Here is a 20,241-nt window from a genome sequence, read left to right on the forward strand (position 1 = left end):
GGCTGGGCGGCATGCCGCCCCTACATTCTTGCCGCCCTAGGCCCGGGCCTGGTAATGATAATTGGGGAGCAACACAGGCATGAAAAAAAGTTCATAGGGTGTCAAATAAAGGATATGATTGGCTATTTGCCCTACAGGAGGCTCGGTTTGGCCATAACCCCATTTTTTTATGCAATCAAAACTTGCCTCCAATCCTGGAATTGAAAAATAAACACCTGCTTTGGGGGCACTTGGAGCAGTATCCAGGGGTTGCTCACAAGCCACTGGTTGGGGATCACTGCTGTAGAGAGTTTAAAAACTAAATACAAAAATCTACACATACACCCACAACACACACAAGCAGTAAATAGTAAGAGAACACAACAGAGATGTACTTTAAAACCTTTACTTCTCGTTGGTTACATACACGTGTTTAGGATATCTGGGAAATTCTCTTCTCCCTCCCACCCGTGTCCCATTCTGTGAATTTCATTAGTATGCTCTCCTAGTCATGTTGAAGAGAACATTCTTCAGTTACTCGCCAGTTTCAGAATCTACTAGCTAACACAAAGACATTTGGTGCATGGGTGCCAGTGAACCCAAGACAGGCATTCGATGCAGAGGATTTCTTTGGTTTAGTCGTCACCACCACAAAGTGCCAGCAGGGCTTTTTGATAATCTCCAGAAGTTTCACTCTGTAGAACAGAACAAAAGCGTAAACAGTAGGCAAAATTACTTTAGACACAATATCTCATTTATGAACCAGGACTGGATTAATGATGAAATAACAATCTGTTAGGGCTGACTAGCAACCTACATTATGCTCTATGTCCTACTGTTGTTTGACAAGGAATAGGAGATGTACACCAGGGGTAGGGTTACCACCTGCCCGGTAATTTACCGGCCTGGCCGGTAAAAATTAAGCTTTATCCCAATGTTATTAATAGGGAAAATGTATAAAAATGCCAATTTCAAAAAAAGGTGGCAACCCTAACCAAAGGTCCCTAACCTTTTTTACCTGTGAGCCACATTCAAATGTAAAAAGAGCTGGGGAGCAACACATGAAAAATGTTCCTAGGTGCTGCAAAATAAGTGCTGTGATGTGGTTATTTGGTAGCCCCAATGTGGACTGGCAGCCTACAGGAGGCTCTATTTGACAGTGCACATGATTTTTATACAACCAAAACTGCCTTCACACCAGGAATTCAAAAATAAGCTGCTTGTAGGTCACTGGGAGCAACATCCAAGGGATTGGAGAGCAACATGTTGTTCATGAACCACTGATTGGGGGTTCACTGATGTACACTTTAGCCGGTTTTAGAGATACAACTTCCAGCATTCACCTCTTTTCTTGCTACAATTTAATGACTGCTTATGATTGGAGGTCTAGGAAGTTGAAGATATCATATTAAAGGGATTATTTATTAAGGTTTCGAGTTGTGTTTTCCACGAAAATTTGAGTTTTCGACGTTATTTATTTGGTCAAAACTCACATTTTCAGGTTAAAAAACTGGAATTTTTCAAGTTATTTTTTTTTTTTAAAAAAAACTAGAATTTTTCAAGATTTATTATACCCAGACTCTGGAATCTGAAAATACACCATCTAAAACCTGTCAATGTCATGTAGGAGTCAATGGCAGAGGTCTCTTGAACCATTTGAAGATGTTAATAGCCTTAATGATGTTTTTCCGAGGGTTTTGCCCCGAAAACTTTTTATCGATGAAAACTCGATTAATTTGAGTTTTCAGGTTTACTCAAACTCGCTGAAACAAGGTTTTTTCGTTCAAGTTTTTTCTTAAATAGAGTTGTGAGTTCATCCGAGGTATAAAAAAACTCTAACATTCACCTTTGATAAATAACCCTCTAATAGTCATGTATATTTGCCAAAAAGTTTTATCTCTGCTTTAGGCATCACCCATAGATAATCCATACCATTTTTGCTGGTGAAAGAGTTGGGCACTGTATGTTAATTTTTGTGCCAGACGTGTTTCATTTACAAAGCAAACTGTAAAATTGAGTGCAATCTTTTTTTTTTTTTTCCATAATGCACCTCCCCAGCCATCACCTTTAAGTCAGCACAAAATGTTGTACCTGCCTCTTGTCGCTAGCAAGTGTGCATTGGTTGCATATTTTGAGTGGGACTCAAGTTTCTATTACACATTCTCCATGCACCATTTAGTTGGCACAGAACATAGGGAAACCAGGGGGGCTGGGCATGACATCTTTCAGGCATGGGTGTCCGCAGAACATTTTCCAGGCAGGGGAAAGTAAACTAAAATCACATAGGGTAGCACTGAAGATGACCATGCAGAAGATAACTTAATTAAGGCTTGCCTTGGGGTGGGAAGTATAAAAAATATTTTGTGTTGTTGGGAATTAAATTACAAACAATTTCTTGGAACTAGCTGGAGAAGTCAGGGTCAGGCAATTGCCGTCTTTTACCCCTCTTCCGGGAACACCCATGCTTTCGGGGCTCATAGGAGCACCAGGAAAGAGTTTGCTGTATATGGGGTATGTATTGGGCAGGTCAAGAGTGCGGACATTCTGTATGGCATGCTTGTGTGGACCATCTAAAGACAGCTGTAAGCAAAGGCATACAACCTGAACTAAATATTACGCAACACAGTATAAATACAAAAGGAGATTCTTTGTTTACTCGGGATTTCCAGAGATGATGAATGATCTATGCAGCTGACACATTTCTGGAACATTTTCACATTTATTTCATAGCTAAGATATTTATAAACTGACTGTAATATATGATACATCACTAAACTATGTCTCTTTAGGAATGTGTTGTTCCCGCTCTGTCAAACATAGCTATTTGGCTCTTTTATCATAGTAATTCTGATTCATTTTAGTGTAAACAAGTTATTTACAATTACACATGAGACTTGGCAAGAAACATTGTTTTCTCTAAAGAGGATTTCTAAGTATTGGGTATTTGCATGTTTCATATAGGCACGCCGCACAGAAAATTCCCTCTCTCTTGATAACATTCCAAGATTTGTTTCATTAAAAAAATCCATACATACATCGACTTATGCAATTATTGAACAGTCAACATATGCTTATGCTCCACATGAGCCTAATAGAAAGGGATTGTATTTAAAAGGGAACTAAGCCCAGTCATGAAGCAGTTCCACTATGTCAGCCACCTTGTCAGTAACGTAACTGGAGGGGCCCTGGTGCGGGACGTGCAGTCGGACCCCCGCCCCCCTCTGTCCCGAAATCGGCCGATGTGGCCGGAAATCGGCAGTGCGCGAGCTGCCGGGGGCCCTGAGGGGGTACGGCCCTGGCCCAATTGCACCCCCTGCCACTGCATCTTGCTCTTATCTTACAGAGTTTATTATGCCATTTTGGTGAAGTTATGTTACACTGGAATCAACCGTGGGGAAGAATGACAGAAACCATTGGCTTTAAAAGCTGGGAAATAGTTTTACTGAGCAATATTGCTTTAAAGGGGAACTCTGCAAAAAACATAACTTAAGCTTTTTGAAAAGTAAAATTTCAAGCAGCTTTGCAATATACACCAATTAAAATATGCAGATTTTTCATGATTTTTAATGGTTTGGAACAAAGCCCCCTGCTTTCCTGCTGATCTCTCTGACTACTTGCTGAGCTGGTTGACTACTGTTACATTGTATCAACAGCCAGCTGTCCCCAACCTGCATCCTCCAAACTCCACAATTCCCTGCTTGATTTCAGCATAGAAAATTGCATTTATTCATACTTTTTAAAGGCACAGGTAACTGTGATGGATATATTAGGGGTTTCTGTGGGCCTCTTTATCAAATTTTGGTTTGAAAGCCGGAGTTACCCTTTAAGTATACAACCATAATATTGCTGGACTACAGCTCTCATCATACCTTAACCTTGATAATATGTTAAAGTAAGATTGAATTTGTAGTCCAGCAACAACTGCGTAAAGTGAGTTTGAGCAGTGCAATGCAGCCATTTTTAATGACCCTTTTTAAATCTGTGTTGTCCATTGTTGGGTTGTTGCTCCAGCCTAAAAACAATATGTATAGTTTGCTCAATGAGAAATTTAATTGGAGAAAATTCGATAAGATATAACTTGGAAAGAGTTACAGCTGCTTTCCATGTTCTCCTGTATGACAAACCTACAGCTTAATGACTGGGTTACATAAATTAGGACAATGATACACAAGCCATTGTTGTCATCCTGGGAAATTGTGCTCCCCATGAGCAACAAAATGTCTAGAAATACCTTTGAATTAAAGGAACAGTAACATCAAAAATTGAAAGCATATTAAAGGAATTACAATATGATGTATTGCAGCCATGTACTGGTAAAACTGGTATGTTTGCTTCAGAAAAAAACTATAGTTTATATAAACAAGCTGCTGTGTATCCATGGAGGTAGCCATTCAAGCACAGGATACACAGTCGATAAAAGATACATTCTGATGAATCCCATTGTATACTACAGAGCTTATCTTTTATCAGCTGTGTATCCTGAGCCTTTTCTCCTTGTTCAGCTTTGAATGGCTGCCCCCATGGCTACACAGCAGCTTGTTTATATAAACTATAGAAGTGTTTCTGAAGCAAACACACCCGTGTTACCAGTGCAGCAAAACAGAACATTATATTTTCATTACTTTAAAAGACTTTCATTTTTTTTGGTGTTACTGTTCCTTTAAATGCATTGAAGTCATGCAATATGTTCCATGTCATTCCACAAAACTGTGAAGTGGTTAAGAGCAAGCAGCTTTAATGCATTTTAACGCATAGGTATTTTTGAGTGTTTTGTCACTTGGCAGGAGTGCAATACCAGTGGGCGACAAAGTGCCCAGTGTCCCGTTGCCCTAAATTGGAAGGGATTAAAAAACAAAAACATAATTACAGTATGCCATGCATTAGACACTATCTCGTATAACTGTAATTGTACACAATGCCTAGATGTATGAATATTCCCTTTTCTCACCTCAATACAGTGGTGTAGTGATTTCTCATATAGAGTCTTAAACTCCTGCCGGATATTCAGTAGGTCAGTTTCACTCCTGGATACCAGAATCCTTGTGAGGGTTCTCTCATCTGTTCCTGCTCCCTAATAAGGAAACAGACTTTTTACTGGTGCATTCATACAAAAACAAAATATGGAGCAACATCGTATGCATAAATAACATGCATTCATTTCAGGTGGGTTAAAAAAACCTCTGTCTGAGTTATTCATAGTTTTGAAGTGTCAAAGATATATAGGTGAAGGGTAAGGTAGGAGGCCTATGTGCCTTTTACCTCCTGCCCCTCATGAATGCAGTCTGCAAGTAGCTAAAAAAAAAAAAAGAATGGCAATTCTGTTAGTTTGGCAATGATGAAACCATTATTTCTGTTGCAAATCTGTCTTTCTCATTCTCTGAAATAGGCTGCATGATAACTGACTTGCAGGCAGCCTGCACCTACATATCCAATCTGCAGGTCTAGTTCATGGCTGGCAATGCAGATGGAAATGTAGCACCTGCAGAGAGACACACTAGTGTTGAACTAGAGAACTAAAACCTTAAAATAAATGTGGCCAAAAAAGTAATATTTTATACACTGAACTTGCTGCACCAGCCTAAAGTTTCAGTTTCACAATAGCAGCAATGATCCAGGACTTAAAACTTGTCACTAGGGGTCACCATCTTGGAAAGTGTCTGCGACACTCACATGCTCAGTGGGCTCTGAGCAGCTGTTGAGAAGCTAAGCTTAGGGGTCGTCGCTAATTATCAAGCAGAAAATGAGGTTGGCCTGTAATATAAGTTGATGCTACAGGACTCATTATTAAATTCTGATGCTAGTTGCACTGGTTTCTGTGCTGCCATGTATTAAGTACTAATCAGCCTTATATTGTGACATTTATATTCTATGAGTACTGTATATTGTGAGTGGGTCCCTAAGTTCAGTAAATGACAGCAGAGCATGTGCAGTGAATCAGCAGAATGAAGATGGGGAGCTACTGGGGCATCTTTGCAGACACAGATCTTTAATGCTAAAGGGCTATGGTTGTCTTGGGCTGGTACAGAAGAACAAAACATAATGTAAAATATTTCTAGCTACTAGCTACTAGTTAGGCTTTAGTTTAGGTCTGGTCCAGATTCTGCCATAGAGTGTGAAAATGTCATTTTGTGAATTTACCTTCATTCCTTTGTAGAGTCTCTCTGCGAAGAAGGCCGGTTTGTTCTTCACACTGCGTACTATCAAATGAAACAAGGAAAATAATCAAACACCAATAGATTTCGAACTAGAGTTGCTGTAACTCATCTTGTGCTCTTGGTGGTTCCAGGCTGGCATTGGCTAGGCAAGATAGATGAATATACCATTCAGACTATACAGGGCATTAGAAAAACATGTCTATTAAATGCTCATTGCTTCTGTGATGTGGTGCTTGTTGCTTTTGTGGTATCCTACAGAGGGTAATGGGAATCAGATTCACGGGTACAGTACTGAGCCTACACTTGGCTCTCACTAGATCACACGTGTCTTGAGTGTTGTTGCTGGGCCTTCTTTACTCTGTAGGATTATTGAGACATGGGGCATTTTGACCACTGCGGTGCTCTCAATGTAAATTGCAGTGGTTTACTGTAAATACCCTCTTCTAAACGCAGTCACTTCTCATTTGTATAAATGCATGCTTGTAAGGTTGCTTAATTGATTCTGACTGCTGCAGTACTCCCTGAGAGCAACACTTAATGTATCATAGGCCTACAACTTTCCATTAATTTCCAGCTTCCAACTCCTCTCTCAAGACATAAAGACATTCTAGCTTTAAGAATTCAATACAGCCCTGCTTATCTAAGTTTACTTTTACACTTAGTTGCAGACTTTTTGGTATTATTTCCTTAAAATCTACAAAATAAATACTTCTCCACCACGAACACGCCAGATTGTAGGCTCTTACAAGCAGAAAGCTCTCCATCACCAACACACAGTATTAACATGTAGGAATGACAAAGTCCCATGTCATGTATAGATAGGCAACAATACAGCATTACTCACCAATGGCCACAAATGCATCCTTTACATTTCCAGACATTTCTTTCTTAATGATATGTTCCACATCATGATTTGTCTGCTTGATAAATTCCTGGAAAACTAGTGGGAAAGAATGGAAAGTACATGTAAAGGTTGTTTGCTGAAGACACAGGTTTTCATTTATAAAACATTGTAAATCAGGGTTGTTCAACTGGAGGCCAGCAGACTGATTTCCATGGACGACAACATTTTACTATAACCTAGCCCCAATCATGGGGTATAAGTGAATAACTGTCCCACTACAGCTGAAAAGCAGTGTTTTAGATGAAGGAAATCCTGTTAATAAAAGTGGGACAGCCAACTCACCCCTTCGCAAATGTGGGTAGCTCCGAGTGCACAGGATGGTCATGAACCTTGTCTCGAGTGAGCTAGAATCATCAGACCCAGAGTCTGAGATCTCCTGGAAGGATGAATATATAGAGAGTAAAGTTACACTAGTGAGCTCTTTAGGTAATTAACAGTCTATGCATATGAACATATGTAGTAGTCATGCCATAAATGATTACTTACTAGAACTGAAGCGAGAACCTTTAATTTGGGAGAAAGAAGAAAACAGGATTAGATATTGAGATAAGCCAGCTCTCAGTATAAAAACGCATGCCAGACAGAAGTCTCCTGTCTTTTGCTGTGGAACAGAGCTTGAAAACTCATCTCTAAAGTTGCAATCAGTTATAGGACAGAAAACTTTATATTAATATATTAACGGACTGTGCTGAACCACTTTTCTTACAGAACAACATACAGAAGCTACTTGCAATACCCAGACACAGGCAACCTTTAATGTTAAGGTGGCCATGCATAGGCCAATAAATGTGTATGGAGCCTTTTGGCAGCCTGTCCAACTGATATCTGGCCAGATTTGAAAATCCCATCTGGTAAGCACTGCATAGGCGCATCAATATTAATACAATCAAAATTATTTATTATTTTTTGCAGTTCATTTAATTTATTTTCCAACTAGCAGTTAGGCACTTTCAACCTAATTTACTATATTACCATGTTACTATGTACTGTATATATTTCTTTTTTTATCGGACGCAAAAGACTGCTTGACAGAATCGACACAAAGTACACAATTGCTTTTGTTATGGTGAGTAAGAGAGTGTTTTGGGCTGTTCCAGTTCATTCTGCATATTATATACTAAAACTGTTTTTCTTACCTTTGCATCCTCCACTGCTTTATCCAGGTCCTCACCAGCCTCATCCCGGCTACCCTGATAGAAAATATAAAAATATCAGCTGTAAGTGTCCTGGCTGACCATTCCAATGGCTCACTATACTAGGTGTGATGTAATCCACACAGATGCACATGTAATGAAGATTATTGATTTAACAAGAACACCAACCAGAGCCAAAGATGTCAGTATCCTCTTGAGATGTCCAGATGTGTCTGAGCTAATGGAGTCTTCCAAAGAATTGTTATAGGCTGGAAAAAAATTGCATTTTTCACCAATCAGACTTTCATGAAAATTCCTCAATGGATGTTACAATACATGACTCAATTTTTCTGGAGGAGAGGCTGGTAAGAGTGAGTGAATATAAAACAGAACTAAATGCTAAATGCCAGACAACAATTGACAGGAATGATAGCAAATGAGCACCAAAGTGTTAATCTGACATTAAATCAGCAATCTATCTCTCACCCCTATACAATATGTCATACTGAGAATATTGGGTCAAAGTCTAACCGCCAGCAGTGCAGATGGACTTCTAAGCATTAAGGAGAACTTTGCTGGGGGTTTCTGCTCTATCTCTAACACAGCTAATGAAAATTCCAGTACTAAGAGTCACCTATACTGAGAAACATCTAATTGGAGAGGCCTTCTACATAAGCTGCTAACTCTACAGCTACCTGTGGTCATTGCAATAGGAAACAAGGGCTTTTAAATCATATTTTCTTTTAAACCAGTGTCAAAAATGTTTAACACGTCCAAACAGTACCTGCACTCAAACTCCAATGTCTAGTTGCGGGTGCTGGGTCAAGTCAAATTGTATAATTTTTATAGATGGACCCGCACTCGTACATCCAATGTTTTGGCCAACTTTGGGGCCTTTATCAATGATAAATGCTAGTGATACCAAAAGGGTTTAAATACTCATTTCCTGTAACAGTGTGGGTCCATCTATAAAAATTTTATATATATATATATATATATATATATATATATATATATATATATATATATATAAAGCAAAAAAACTTCCGCACACATAGGTCTTGATAAGTGAAAAAAAGCTGGTAGATTTATTTCAACCTTTTGCAAACTCAAGCCGTCATCAGGAAGGGTTGAGTTTGTAAGCCGAAACGTTGAAATAAATCTACCAGCTTTTTTTCACTTATCAAGACCTATGTGTGCGGAAGTTTTTTTGCTTTATAGATATGAATTTTTGTCCAGCACCTAGGCATCAACATGGCTATCTGAGTGCACCTATCTAGTTTTATATATATATATATATATATATATATATATATATATATATATATAGCTATAGTCAGATGATCCCACTGGTGTCTAATAAAAGGGCAGCCAAGTTTGGGAGTTTTACTTAGAAAGCAGCTAGTAAGTTGCAGGTAAAACTTAGTCCCTTTGTAAAATGTATAATTAAGCAATTGAATTCTTAATGAATCAGATGAAAATTGAGCATAGGACTGGCCAGATACGGGATGACTTTGACGTAGTTGGCCAGCTTAAATATATTGCAATATATGGACAAACAATCCCTGTTTTGTTTAAAGGGTAAGGCATTTTTTAGTAGCAGTATGCACAAAATGTCTCTGTCTTAAATATATTGATAATGGGTTGAGTGCTGAGGACCTCTTGTATTTGTCTCTATATACAGTATATATATATATATATATATATATATATATATTATATATATATATATATATATATATATATATATATATATATATATATATATATATATATATATATATATATACCCCTAAAAATCTTACACAAGTGAATGCTGAGAATTCTGGTGAGCACTGTTTTAACCCTCTGATAAATACAGTGATGGACTGGGATGCCAGTGGTCCACCAGAAAACCTCAGGCTGAGGTCCCACTTTCCAAACTAGTATACCTCTTCTCCTCACTCAACCTCTTTATTCTCCTAGTCTTTTATTTCTACTTACTATATTCTTCCATTAATAAGCATTTTTCCCAAAAATAAATACGGAATGACCATGAAATAGGCTAAATGGTTAGAAGCAAGAGGCCCACTGACACCTGGGCCCACCGGGAGTTTTCCTGGTATCCCGTGGGCCAGTCCGACACTGGATAAATAACTGACAGTGTGTGTATGAAAGAGAGGGATGAGATGTCAGGCTGTGGTGCCAGACAATGAATGAAAGATGGCTGATCAGTTAATATGGAGAGCCACCTTTAGTTTTCCTGGTGATTATTCATGTAATGTGATTGGTAACCCTTTGGGCGAAAAACAGGTAACCTGGTTTGTTTGCTGATTTACCTTCTTGATAAGCTGCATTGATGGCCTGGATCTCCTCGTTAGTTCTAGTGGCAAATATTTCAATTAAGACTTTTTCATCTGTGCCAGCCCCCTAGAAACAAGCAAAAGACAGTTTATCCTTTACCTATTTTTCATATTGTTATGCAGAGGGATATACCCTCTATTATATTGCCTTTAGAACTATTATCAGTCATGTTACCTTTTCTGTACTGTATATGCACTAGAAATATTACAGCATAGCTTACTGGGTTGTGTTGTACAAAAAATACTTGTCTGCCAAAATCTCTAATAAGTTGCTATGGGTTACTAGATCTGAAGCACACTTTGCACCTGTATACTATAAAAAAAAGAACAAGACCTTAAAGGGGTTATTCACCTTTGAGTTATCATTTAATATAATGCAGAGAGTGATATTCTGAGACAATTTGGTTTTTATTTGTTATTATTTGTGTTTTTTGAGTTATTTATCTTTTTATTCAGCTTCTCTCCAGTTTGCAATTTCAGCAATATGGTTGCTAGGGTCCTAATTACCCTAGCAACCATGCATTGATTTAATTAAGAGGCTGGAATATGAATAGAAGAGGCCTTGTATAGTAAGATGAGTAATACCAAGTAGCAATAACAATACATTGTAGCCTTACTGAGCATTTGTTTTTAGATGGGGTCAGTGACCCCAATTTGAAAAAGTCTAAAGACGAAAACTAGTTCAAAAGCTATGAAAAAAATATACAATGAAGACCAATTGAAAAGTTGCTTAGAATTGGCTATTCTGTAAAATACTAAAAGTTAACGTAAAGGTAAACTACTCCTTTAAGGAGGTTGGTAATAGAGCTACAAATATTTAAATAATTAGTGTCCACTAATCACCAATAGATGGTGCTGTAAAACTGCATTTCTTTCTAGACACATCCAAATTCCATAACTAGCTTGGTTAATGAAGGTTTCTGTAAACTGTATGGTTTCTAAAAAGACAATTAATCCCAAACAAACCTTTCAGTCATCCTATCCAGTCTTTTTAACTGTATCTCTGATTAGACTTGGTAAGAGAAAGGGTCGCGAGGGTCTAGAAGCCTTCAACTGTTGTTTTAACTGTGCCCTGTGCCCTTATCATGAGCATGGTAAGGGCACACGGATTTCCTTGCACTGTGAATTCTCTTCCCCGCTAATTAAATGACAGTGGCCTGTGCCCCCAAACTTGATTAGAGCTAGAGCGCTTTGGCCATTCACCAGCTCTCAATAGTCTGAAACACTGCAACATAGTGACAGCATAGATACCGCTATAGCCTTGTTCAGCTGCTTGGCATCAAACTGGGCCGGTGTCATCATGAGACCAAGGATCACTTTGGCTAAGGTGCTAGACAGCTCCGACTTCAGGTCTGCCATTAGATCCTACAAGAAAATAGGTGATATTGTGCAGAAGCCAATGATTAAATCACTAATTCACTTTGCGAAAAAGAGACAATAAATAATTTCTAGCCGAATCTGCTAGAACAATTCCAAGATTCTCAAATAAGAATCAGCTGATCCATTGGTCCTGGAGATCCAGAGAAACAGCTGTAGTTACCCATGGTGTTGTTGGAGTACAGCAACCAGCATGCTTTTAATCTTGTTGGAGCCTAGTGGGAGTTGTAATCCAGAAAAAATGGGTTAAGCAATGCTTATGAAAGGGAAAGAGACTAACCCGGCCATAGTGGGATTTGAATGCCTTGATGATCTCTTGGCGCTGATCATTACTGCGTTTAGTAATGATATCAATGATGGTATCCTCATCGGTACCTGTAGTGGATAATAAACTACATTATCATCTTGACGGTGGATATGATGCTGTAGTTCTTTATAAATAAAAAAAAACATCCCCCTTTTATCTCCAAAGCAGCTGAGATCAAGAGGAGTAGATACACATATAAATCAGTATTGGGTACTAAAAGCACCATGTTAGATGCTTACCAAATCCTTTCATTGCCTTCCTCAGGGCTTTGCCATCATTGTCTGCATGGAAGTTCTCAGCAGGCTGCACTGTTCCTTTTAGCTACAGTGGGAATGAGAAGTGTTACTAATACTCTTCATGGCTCTCTTAACACATTAATGTTTGTTGCCTTTCTGTCTGTCATTAGTCAACGGGGACAAGGGGCTGACTGACACACAAACTTCCCCAGTGCACTTTCCCATCAACCCATAAAAACTGACTAATGAATTAGCTTTATTATATCAGAGACTGAACTGTAAATTGTCTATAAGGAGAAACCATGCTGAATGCTACTATTATGGGAAGCATTTGGTCCAATGAAATGTGACAGAAGTCCCTCAGTGCAACATGGCCATCAATCTGTGTAACCAGACAGTCCATAATCCACCCATTCTGCAACGTGTTCATCTTTAAACTATTGTAGTTTTTAATATACATAACACAGAACTGCACAGCACCCTTAAAACATATTCAGAAATAGAAAAAAAAAGCAAGAGTCTAAAAGAGTAATACAGCCTCAAGTCCAGTTTTTTTATACCTCTGTAGAACAGGCTGGTAGGTTCAGAGGCAGAAAAACACTTTAAAGCATGCTGAAGGTGCGATGTATAAATACCAGTGGATTTTGTATCTTCCTAACTCACCAATAAAGCTTTTAGGTCTACATAATTGTGCCCATAGTTAATCGTTTGGACCAGGATCAGACAATCTGGTCAGCATACCACAGTTTCTCCTGGTGGGCCCAGGCTCTGGTGGCTGCAGTTTGGAAAATTCTGATTGGCCCTTTTTTATTTAGGCCTATATAACCTCTAAACCAATTGGCGCTGTCTCCATCTAATTGTTTTTTGAGAGTCGGCCCTGGATGTCACGTTCTATGTTTGGCCCCAGGTTTAAACTAGGTTTGAATTCACAGGGTTTTAAAATCTAGCCATGGTACACAGATAACAACCCCTGTTGTTTAACAGATTCTTGCTATTTCCATATTAAAATCATTGGAGCACGTGGTTTCTAGTCATGGAACATTTAAGTTATTAATGAGTTCAGTATGGTGGTACAAGGTGGTTTGCATAGGATGTTGCCATTAAAGAAAGAAATTAATGAGTCCTGCCCCTGGCAAAAAATACAGCAGCTTCCAGGACCACCACACAGCAAAGTCTGACCCAGGCTGCTATTTTGTCACAGAATCCACTGGCATTTGTACATAACAAGAAGGTAATGGGACAGTGGGGAAGGTAAATGTATAACAGAATGTTATAAAGTAGAATTAAGGGGAAATATAGGCATTTTGCAAGTCATGTTTATTTTCCTTGTATTTAGTATCTGCAACATGTGACTATATCATGCATAGAACATTCCTTCTCTGCAAATTTACATTGATTTTATGCATTTGTCCTGCACACCCGAAACAGTCTCCATTATGGATGTTTTATGAAATCTTGTCTAATATAAATAGCAAACGACAAATATACTGTAACCCTATTACTTTTTCTCCTGGTTTGCCTCCAAATGGTACTACAACAAGTTTTTGTATTTTCCTGGTAACCACCAACAAATTAACTTATAGCCACCTACAACACTTCTATTGATATATATTCCAATACAAGAAGCCAGGCTTCATGACATTAATGGCATTGGTAGGATCAGCTCAATAGGACTGTAAATGGAACCCTCCATATTAAGGTAAATTTTTAGGTCTTATTATACCGTGTAGTGAAAAATGTCTTATAACTATTCCACCCAAGCATTTTCCCTGTACTAAGTACAAATTTTGCAGGAAACAATATCTAAGACGGTACTATTCAGTTGCAACCTATTGATTATGCTAATGCAGAAAAGAAGGGATCTATGCAAATAAGTAACATATGGTCTCTTGTAAAGAGGGTATATTTTCACTTTAACAAAAGTTTATTTTATCAAAATGCACTGGAAATACAGCAAGAAAATTTGAACCCAATTGGTACAGTTACCAATGATTTCTCAATAAGCAGAGTGTAAGCATCCAGATCCAAACTAGTTAGAGATAGAGTAGGGGAAGCAGTTTAATTGTAATGCGATTAAACTGGATGGACCTTGGTTAATCTTATGCAAGCAAGCGAGCAGCAGGGTAGGAAGCTGGGGAACAATATGTATTAGTTGGGGGTTATAGTGACTGCCAGGCCAATATGTTAACAAGTGCAATAGGGAGAGCAATAAGTCACATTCTATTCCAACCTCCAAACGTCTCGCAGTGGCAGCGCTAAGCTCCCAGTTCTGATAGGCCGCCTGAGCTGCTTCTGGAAAAAATTCCCCAGGGGCGCTAAAAAGGAAGGAACAGCTGATCTGTGAAAAGGGCCGGAGAGCATTAAAAACCAAGATAATATTCTACAACACAGTACAAATGGGATTGATATTGTTATGCATAAGAGGTAGGTCACTTGGAAACCAATAATATCTACTGCCATAAACAATGAATGTACTGAGCCCGGAATTTTTGATTAAATATTTATTTGGCAGAACGGAATCCAAAGCAATGACTAAAGATGTGCTTTCATAAGTTTAGAAAATGGGATTAATTTAGTGGATAAGTCATACCTTTTATGGAGGACTCAGTATTTATAACACTCTAAAAACAATGAATGTGGTGCACCGTTTTACTAAGCACAACTTTTCTTTATTTAGTCTTTTTCAGAAAGCATAAAGTACTATATATAAATCAGGCAGCATGGTGTACAGAATTTTGGGGTGGGTATGCGTCATTCACTTGAACTGCTAGTGGTGGTATGATGTCACATAGGGATACTGTAATCCAGGAGTAGTGACTATGGGAGCAAACTACTACAGTGTGCTGAGAGCAAATCAAGCATTTCTTGTAGCGCGGTTCATCTTGTCTGTGCATTGTCAGCTAGTGCTGCAATGCAATAAGCAGGGTTTGACAATGCTGCAAAAAAATAAAACTTTGCCATTCTGTCCATTTAGCAGCCCTCTGGATAGATGGTGCAAACTCCAGGCTGCAACAGTAATGTAGCAGCTATTTTGTACATGCAGAAGCTGCAAACTCTAGTAAACTGGACAAAACTGTTTTATGTTATGAGACATATAATTATGTATACCTTTTAAGAACTGTAAGGGCAATGGCAATTTCACAAATATAACAGTGGCTCACTGTTGGTACAGATGGTATCCCATTATCTTGTGCCCAGCAGGGCAAAACTAATAACCAAACAAATAAAATGGTTTTTTGTTCTCTCCTAAAAATAGCATTTACAAAATGCTAATTTATTACATTCTATTTTGTAAAGGCTAATGGTGCCCTCATAAGTGGAAATCATCTGTTGTTTTCTCTAGACTTGGGTTTCTAAATTAGTGCCTGGTCTATGGAATGTGATACATACTCATCATCTCCTCCGCAGAGCTTCAGAAGGGCCTCCTTATATTCACCCGATGTATCATTCTGAAATAGGCACATGAATAGAATTTTAACTTTTAATTTCATGTTAGAGCAGAGCTTTAACTACAGTATAAGAGTACATTCATAGTGTTAAAGCCACATTACTTAGGAGTGTCAACAAGAAAAGAAGGATTGTATGCATTTTGTGTAAATAGAACTAGGAAAAAATGTATGCTTCAGAAGCGCTACTACAGTGTATATAATCAAGTCACTGTGGCAACAATTTACGTTAAATGGATAGATAACTGATCAAACCTGTAGAATACAACAGTTTTAGGGGTTAGTTTACTAAGCGGCAAAAATTTGCCTGCGACAGCTTCGCAGCCATCGCAAGACTTTGCCAGGTGAAAATTCACGCAGACAACGCTAATTTACTAAAATGCAAAGTTGCGTCCAGGGGACACCGAGCACTGGCAAATTTTCACAAGCATTACTTTGCCAATCAAAGCGAAGATGTGCTAGCATTCAATTATGTCTAGTGCAACTTCGTTAGACTAATTTGCATATGGTGGGAAATTTAAAGTTGAGCAAATACATTACATTATACAAGTCCATGGAACCTTAATAAAGAAAATAGAGTTGTTACAATGCCCTACACATGAGCCCACTGTATAGTTTATGTTCTATATGTTAGAAAATGTATGGGGGAACCTGGTTACCCAAAAAAAATTTAAGGACTTATGCATGCTATCACGATGAAAAAAGGAAAAGACGCCAGCGTTTTTTGGGACTTAGAAACTTTTCCCACTAAAAATATGATCAAAAGATTGAGAAAGATCTATGCACTCCAATGCATTTTATCTGGTCTGAGCTGGTGAAGGCAAGTCTGGCGAAAGAGGTAACGCATCTTAGTGAATTTGTGGAGTAACGTCCATTCGCCAGAGCGCTAATTCGCCTGGCGATAGAGTGTGAATGAGCACTAGTGTGTGTCTCTTTCGCTAGCGAAGTTACGCCTGCGCCTGTTAGTAAATCGCCCCCTTAGTTTATACATAGGAAGATAAACTGGGGTCAAAGCCATTTTGACTCTTTACAGATCGGCTTAGACTAAAAGACTGCTATTTATTTATTGGTTTAAAAGCTGATCTAATAGGATGGCAGGCTTACCTGGATCATGGAGTAAAGAGACTTCTGATACTTGGTCCGGAAAGACTCCCTAATGTCCAACATGTCAATCTCGCTCCGTGAAACCATGATCCGGATAAGAGTGTTGTCAGCAGTACCCATTCCCTATAGCGAGGTACCCAAGAATTGAATGAAAAGACAAATGAATAACTTATAATAATAAACTCTTAAAATTAAAAACATTAGAGACTGACAAACCCAGGGCTCCTACAAATAAACCTGCACATATTGATTTTAAAGCTTTATAGTAAATGTCACCAACCTCCATTGCTTTGAACAGTCTGGTCGCAAAATATAACCTGTTGCTTCGAATGCATTTGACTATGGTGAAAAAGAAACAGACAAAATTTAGGTGCAGCCAGCCCAGAACAAAAAAAGTCTCAGTAATGCTCTGTGCCTGTGTGAAACATGTGGTTACTACTGTTTGTAGTATTTGTCATGAATATATATCACAGGCTTTTATGCATTTGTAATGAAATCTAATTGCAGGATGGGAGACTTGTGCATTGCTACAAAGAAAAAATAAATATCAAGTGTCTGTATACAGAAACGTTAGATTTTTTTTATTTTGGCCAAGCCTGGTATGTCTTATTATGCCCCTGGCAACACCTTCAATGACATACCCTTTGATACCTGTTTCTAAGAATATTTGGGTGCATTTCAAAGGCATATTGATTAATTAGGGTGCCATTTACAGTAAGTGGGTGAACAAGTGATGGAGGGCTCATATGGAAGAGTGTCGGAACTTACCCACAGCCAGCATAAGGTCTTGAAAATCTCCCGAAAGTTCCTCTTTTATGCTTTCCTCTATAGTTTTTCCTGATATCTCCTGGTACTTATCGAATACTGTATGCAGAAGAGAGAGAGAGTGTTAACATTCAGAGTTATTGTAACATTAGTTTTACTTCTCAGCACATAATATAGAATGGAATCTTATTTCCCATGGCCTGTAGGGTGACTTTTTATCAGTGCAATTGATATTGTACTGCACATGAGCTGTGATCCCCCTGTGTGGCCAGCTTTACACCACAACATCTGACATATTCCTGTGTAACAGAAGGGCATATTAACTCTTCTTTGTGGTATAAGTTAAAGGACACTTCCACTAAGATACCCCATGCAAAACTTGCTGGTTTACAGATTCAATTCAAAGGGAAAAAAACTTTTCTCCAAATTCAGTTCCAGTTTTTTTCCCATTAACCGTGAGATAAGTTTTTCTGAATTGAATTGCATCTCAAATCTCATGAATCTTATCCATGACATTTAATGTGATGAAACTTTTTCTCATTTAATTGAATCTGGCCCATTGACTACTAAACCTTTTCCCCAAGAAACAACAGCAAATTTTCCTGGATATAATGTTTAATGCTTAACCAGCACTATATGTGTCCTTCTGATATTTAAATTGAATGTAATAACAGCAAACCAAAACCGACTAAGCTCTGGTAGAGTATAAATATTTGGGTATCCCTTCTTAAATCCGGGATTATATGACTTTAAACAGAGACCAGATTGTAGATTTTAAAATAATAAGATGTCAATACTGCAGTTGCCTGAGGTCATAAATAATGCAAACTAATGCAGTCAATTTAGTGCTGGGATCACAGAGACTGGCACCTACCTAGATGAAGATGTTGCTTGCTTCTGCTTCCCAAGATATAGATGAACTGAGCCTCATCTGTTCCCCATTTCTGTTCTCCAGCTTCAAATAACTCCTAAAAGTAGAAGAGGACATGGCGATGATTTACATAACATATTCTATATGTCATATCACAGTTCTCTGTTTTTATTACTAGCAATAGTCTCCATATAAAAGCATGGGTTTAATATATACAGCTGTTGCTTCTTAGCAACTTGTTGTGATGCACCAATGTCCAAATTCTCGGATGAATTTTGGGAAATTGTGTCTGTGCGTGAGGGAGCTCTGGATTTATGACCTACTGGAAATTATATGGTTTCATTACTGACTTGCTTCCATGACTGTAACAAACTTGCACCCACAAATCAGGTCCTAATATAGTTAGCAATACTGTGTGTTACAGGTGATGTGTTTTGCTCACAAATACAATAAGAAAAACACGTAAACCGGTTTTTCAAACAGACTGTGGCACACTATGCACTTCAGGGGTAAACAGGGATTCAGGTGACTTGGCTGCTACTATGATGAGGGCAGGTTAAATCAGATTGACTCCTGAAAAATGTCAGGACCAAAAATGCATTTTTGATAGGACCAAAAATGCATTTTTATTGGGTAGTACCATTTTTATTGCAGTACCATATGTCACTGGATATTCTGAAAAATAATCACACATGAAACATATTTAGACATTACCTGAGCGTCTTGCTCTACCAGGTCCTCGCTCACCACATCATCTTCTTCACGTGTGCCCTATAGTAAAGTGCAGATTGTTGAGTTTTTTTTTACAAGTGAAAATTATTACAGCCTTACAGACGCAAATCTTTTTATCCCTAATTATGAAATAGATTATTATATCTGAATTTGTTTCTATAATACTGACAGAGTTATTTATCGTTCACGGGGCAGGGTACAAAATGCCAAATACATACACAAGCCACAATGTTTTCCATTCTTTGCACCCTGCCCTGTAGGTAAGCACCCACTTAAGATGTCTCTGCCCTCTAGTTCTGTATTTTTGGGGTGTAGGCTGGCTGCAAGGAAGCCCTGTACTTACCACATTTCTTATAAGCAGCACAGTACTCAATACATTTTGTGGGTAATAAACATGGCATAAAATGGGTCCCTTCAGCTGCTGCAAAACTACAAGCCCCAACATTAACCCCCTCCACACTTCAATCCAAAAACCAATTGCTAACTATTTGCTAAAAACAATTAAGCTTTGGTATATCAGTTGCCAGCCAAATAAAATATTTAATACTGACAGAGAGAAGAATCCAGCCTACCAGCAGAGCTGCTCAATGAATTGTACACTTGGGGCTATTGCAGATGACAAGGTTTCTGTCTAAAGTTTTCATGATTATGAGTATTTAAACATTGGAACAAAGGGATGAAATGGTGGCTAACTATTAACAGAACAATAGGGTTATGAGCAGTTTATAACTGGGTTTTTAATACCTGCAGCAGGACAACCAACATTTTATTAAAATGACCACTCGTCTCTTGGATGACATCTGTCTCCAGATCTCTGTCATATGCTGTAAGAAAGAAGAAACCAAACATAAGTTTACAAGAGATAACAAGTTTGGGAGCTGAAATGAAGA

The 20,241-nt window shown here is 38.3% G+C and overlaps 1 protein-coding gene across 1 annotated transcript in view; it reads right to left on the reverse strand.

Annotated features, from left to right (window-relative positions):
- Positions 1-369: 369 nt before the first annotated feature.
- Positions 370-20,241, reverse strand: part of anxa6.L (annexin A6 L homeolog) — a gene marked incomplete at its 5' end in the record, with an annotated part of 51,926 nt that continues 32,054 nt past the window's right edge. Inside the window, 20 exon segments of the mRNA NM_001092378.1 lie at positions 370-674; positions 4,928-5,050; positions 6,118-6,176; positions 6,979-7,074; positions 7,321-7,414; positions 7,525-7,542; positions 8,175-8,228; positions 8,361-8,440; positions 10,490-10,580; positions 11,765-11,878; positions 12,171-12,265; positions 12,437-12,518; positions 14,664-14,748; positions 15,824-15,882; positions 16,984-17,106; positions 17,264-17,322; positions 17,752-17,847; positions 18,623-18,716; positions 19,334-19,390; positions 20,096-20,175. Of these exon segments, the coding sequence (NP_001085847.1) occupies positions 615-674; positions 4,928-5,050; positions 6,118-6,176; positions 6,979-7,074; positions 7,321-7,414; positions 7,525-7,542; positions 8,175-8,228; positions 8,361-8,440; positions 10,490-10,580; positions 11,765-11,878; positions 12,171-12,265; positions 12,437-12,518; positions 14,664-14,748; positions 15,824-15,882; positions 16,984-17,106; positions 17,264-17,322; positions 17,752-17,847; positions 18,623-18,716; positions 19,334-19,390; positions 20,096-20,175 (1,619 nt within the window). The 3' untranslated portion in view covers positions 370-614.

Source organism: Xenopus laevis, chromosome 3L, assembly GCF_017654675.1.
Source record: "Xenopus laevis strain J_2021 chromosome 3L, Xenopus_laevis_v10.1, whole genome shotgun sequence".
NCBI lineage: Eukaryota > Metazoa > Chordata > Amphibia > Anura > Pipidae > Xenopus > Xenopus laevis.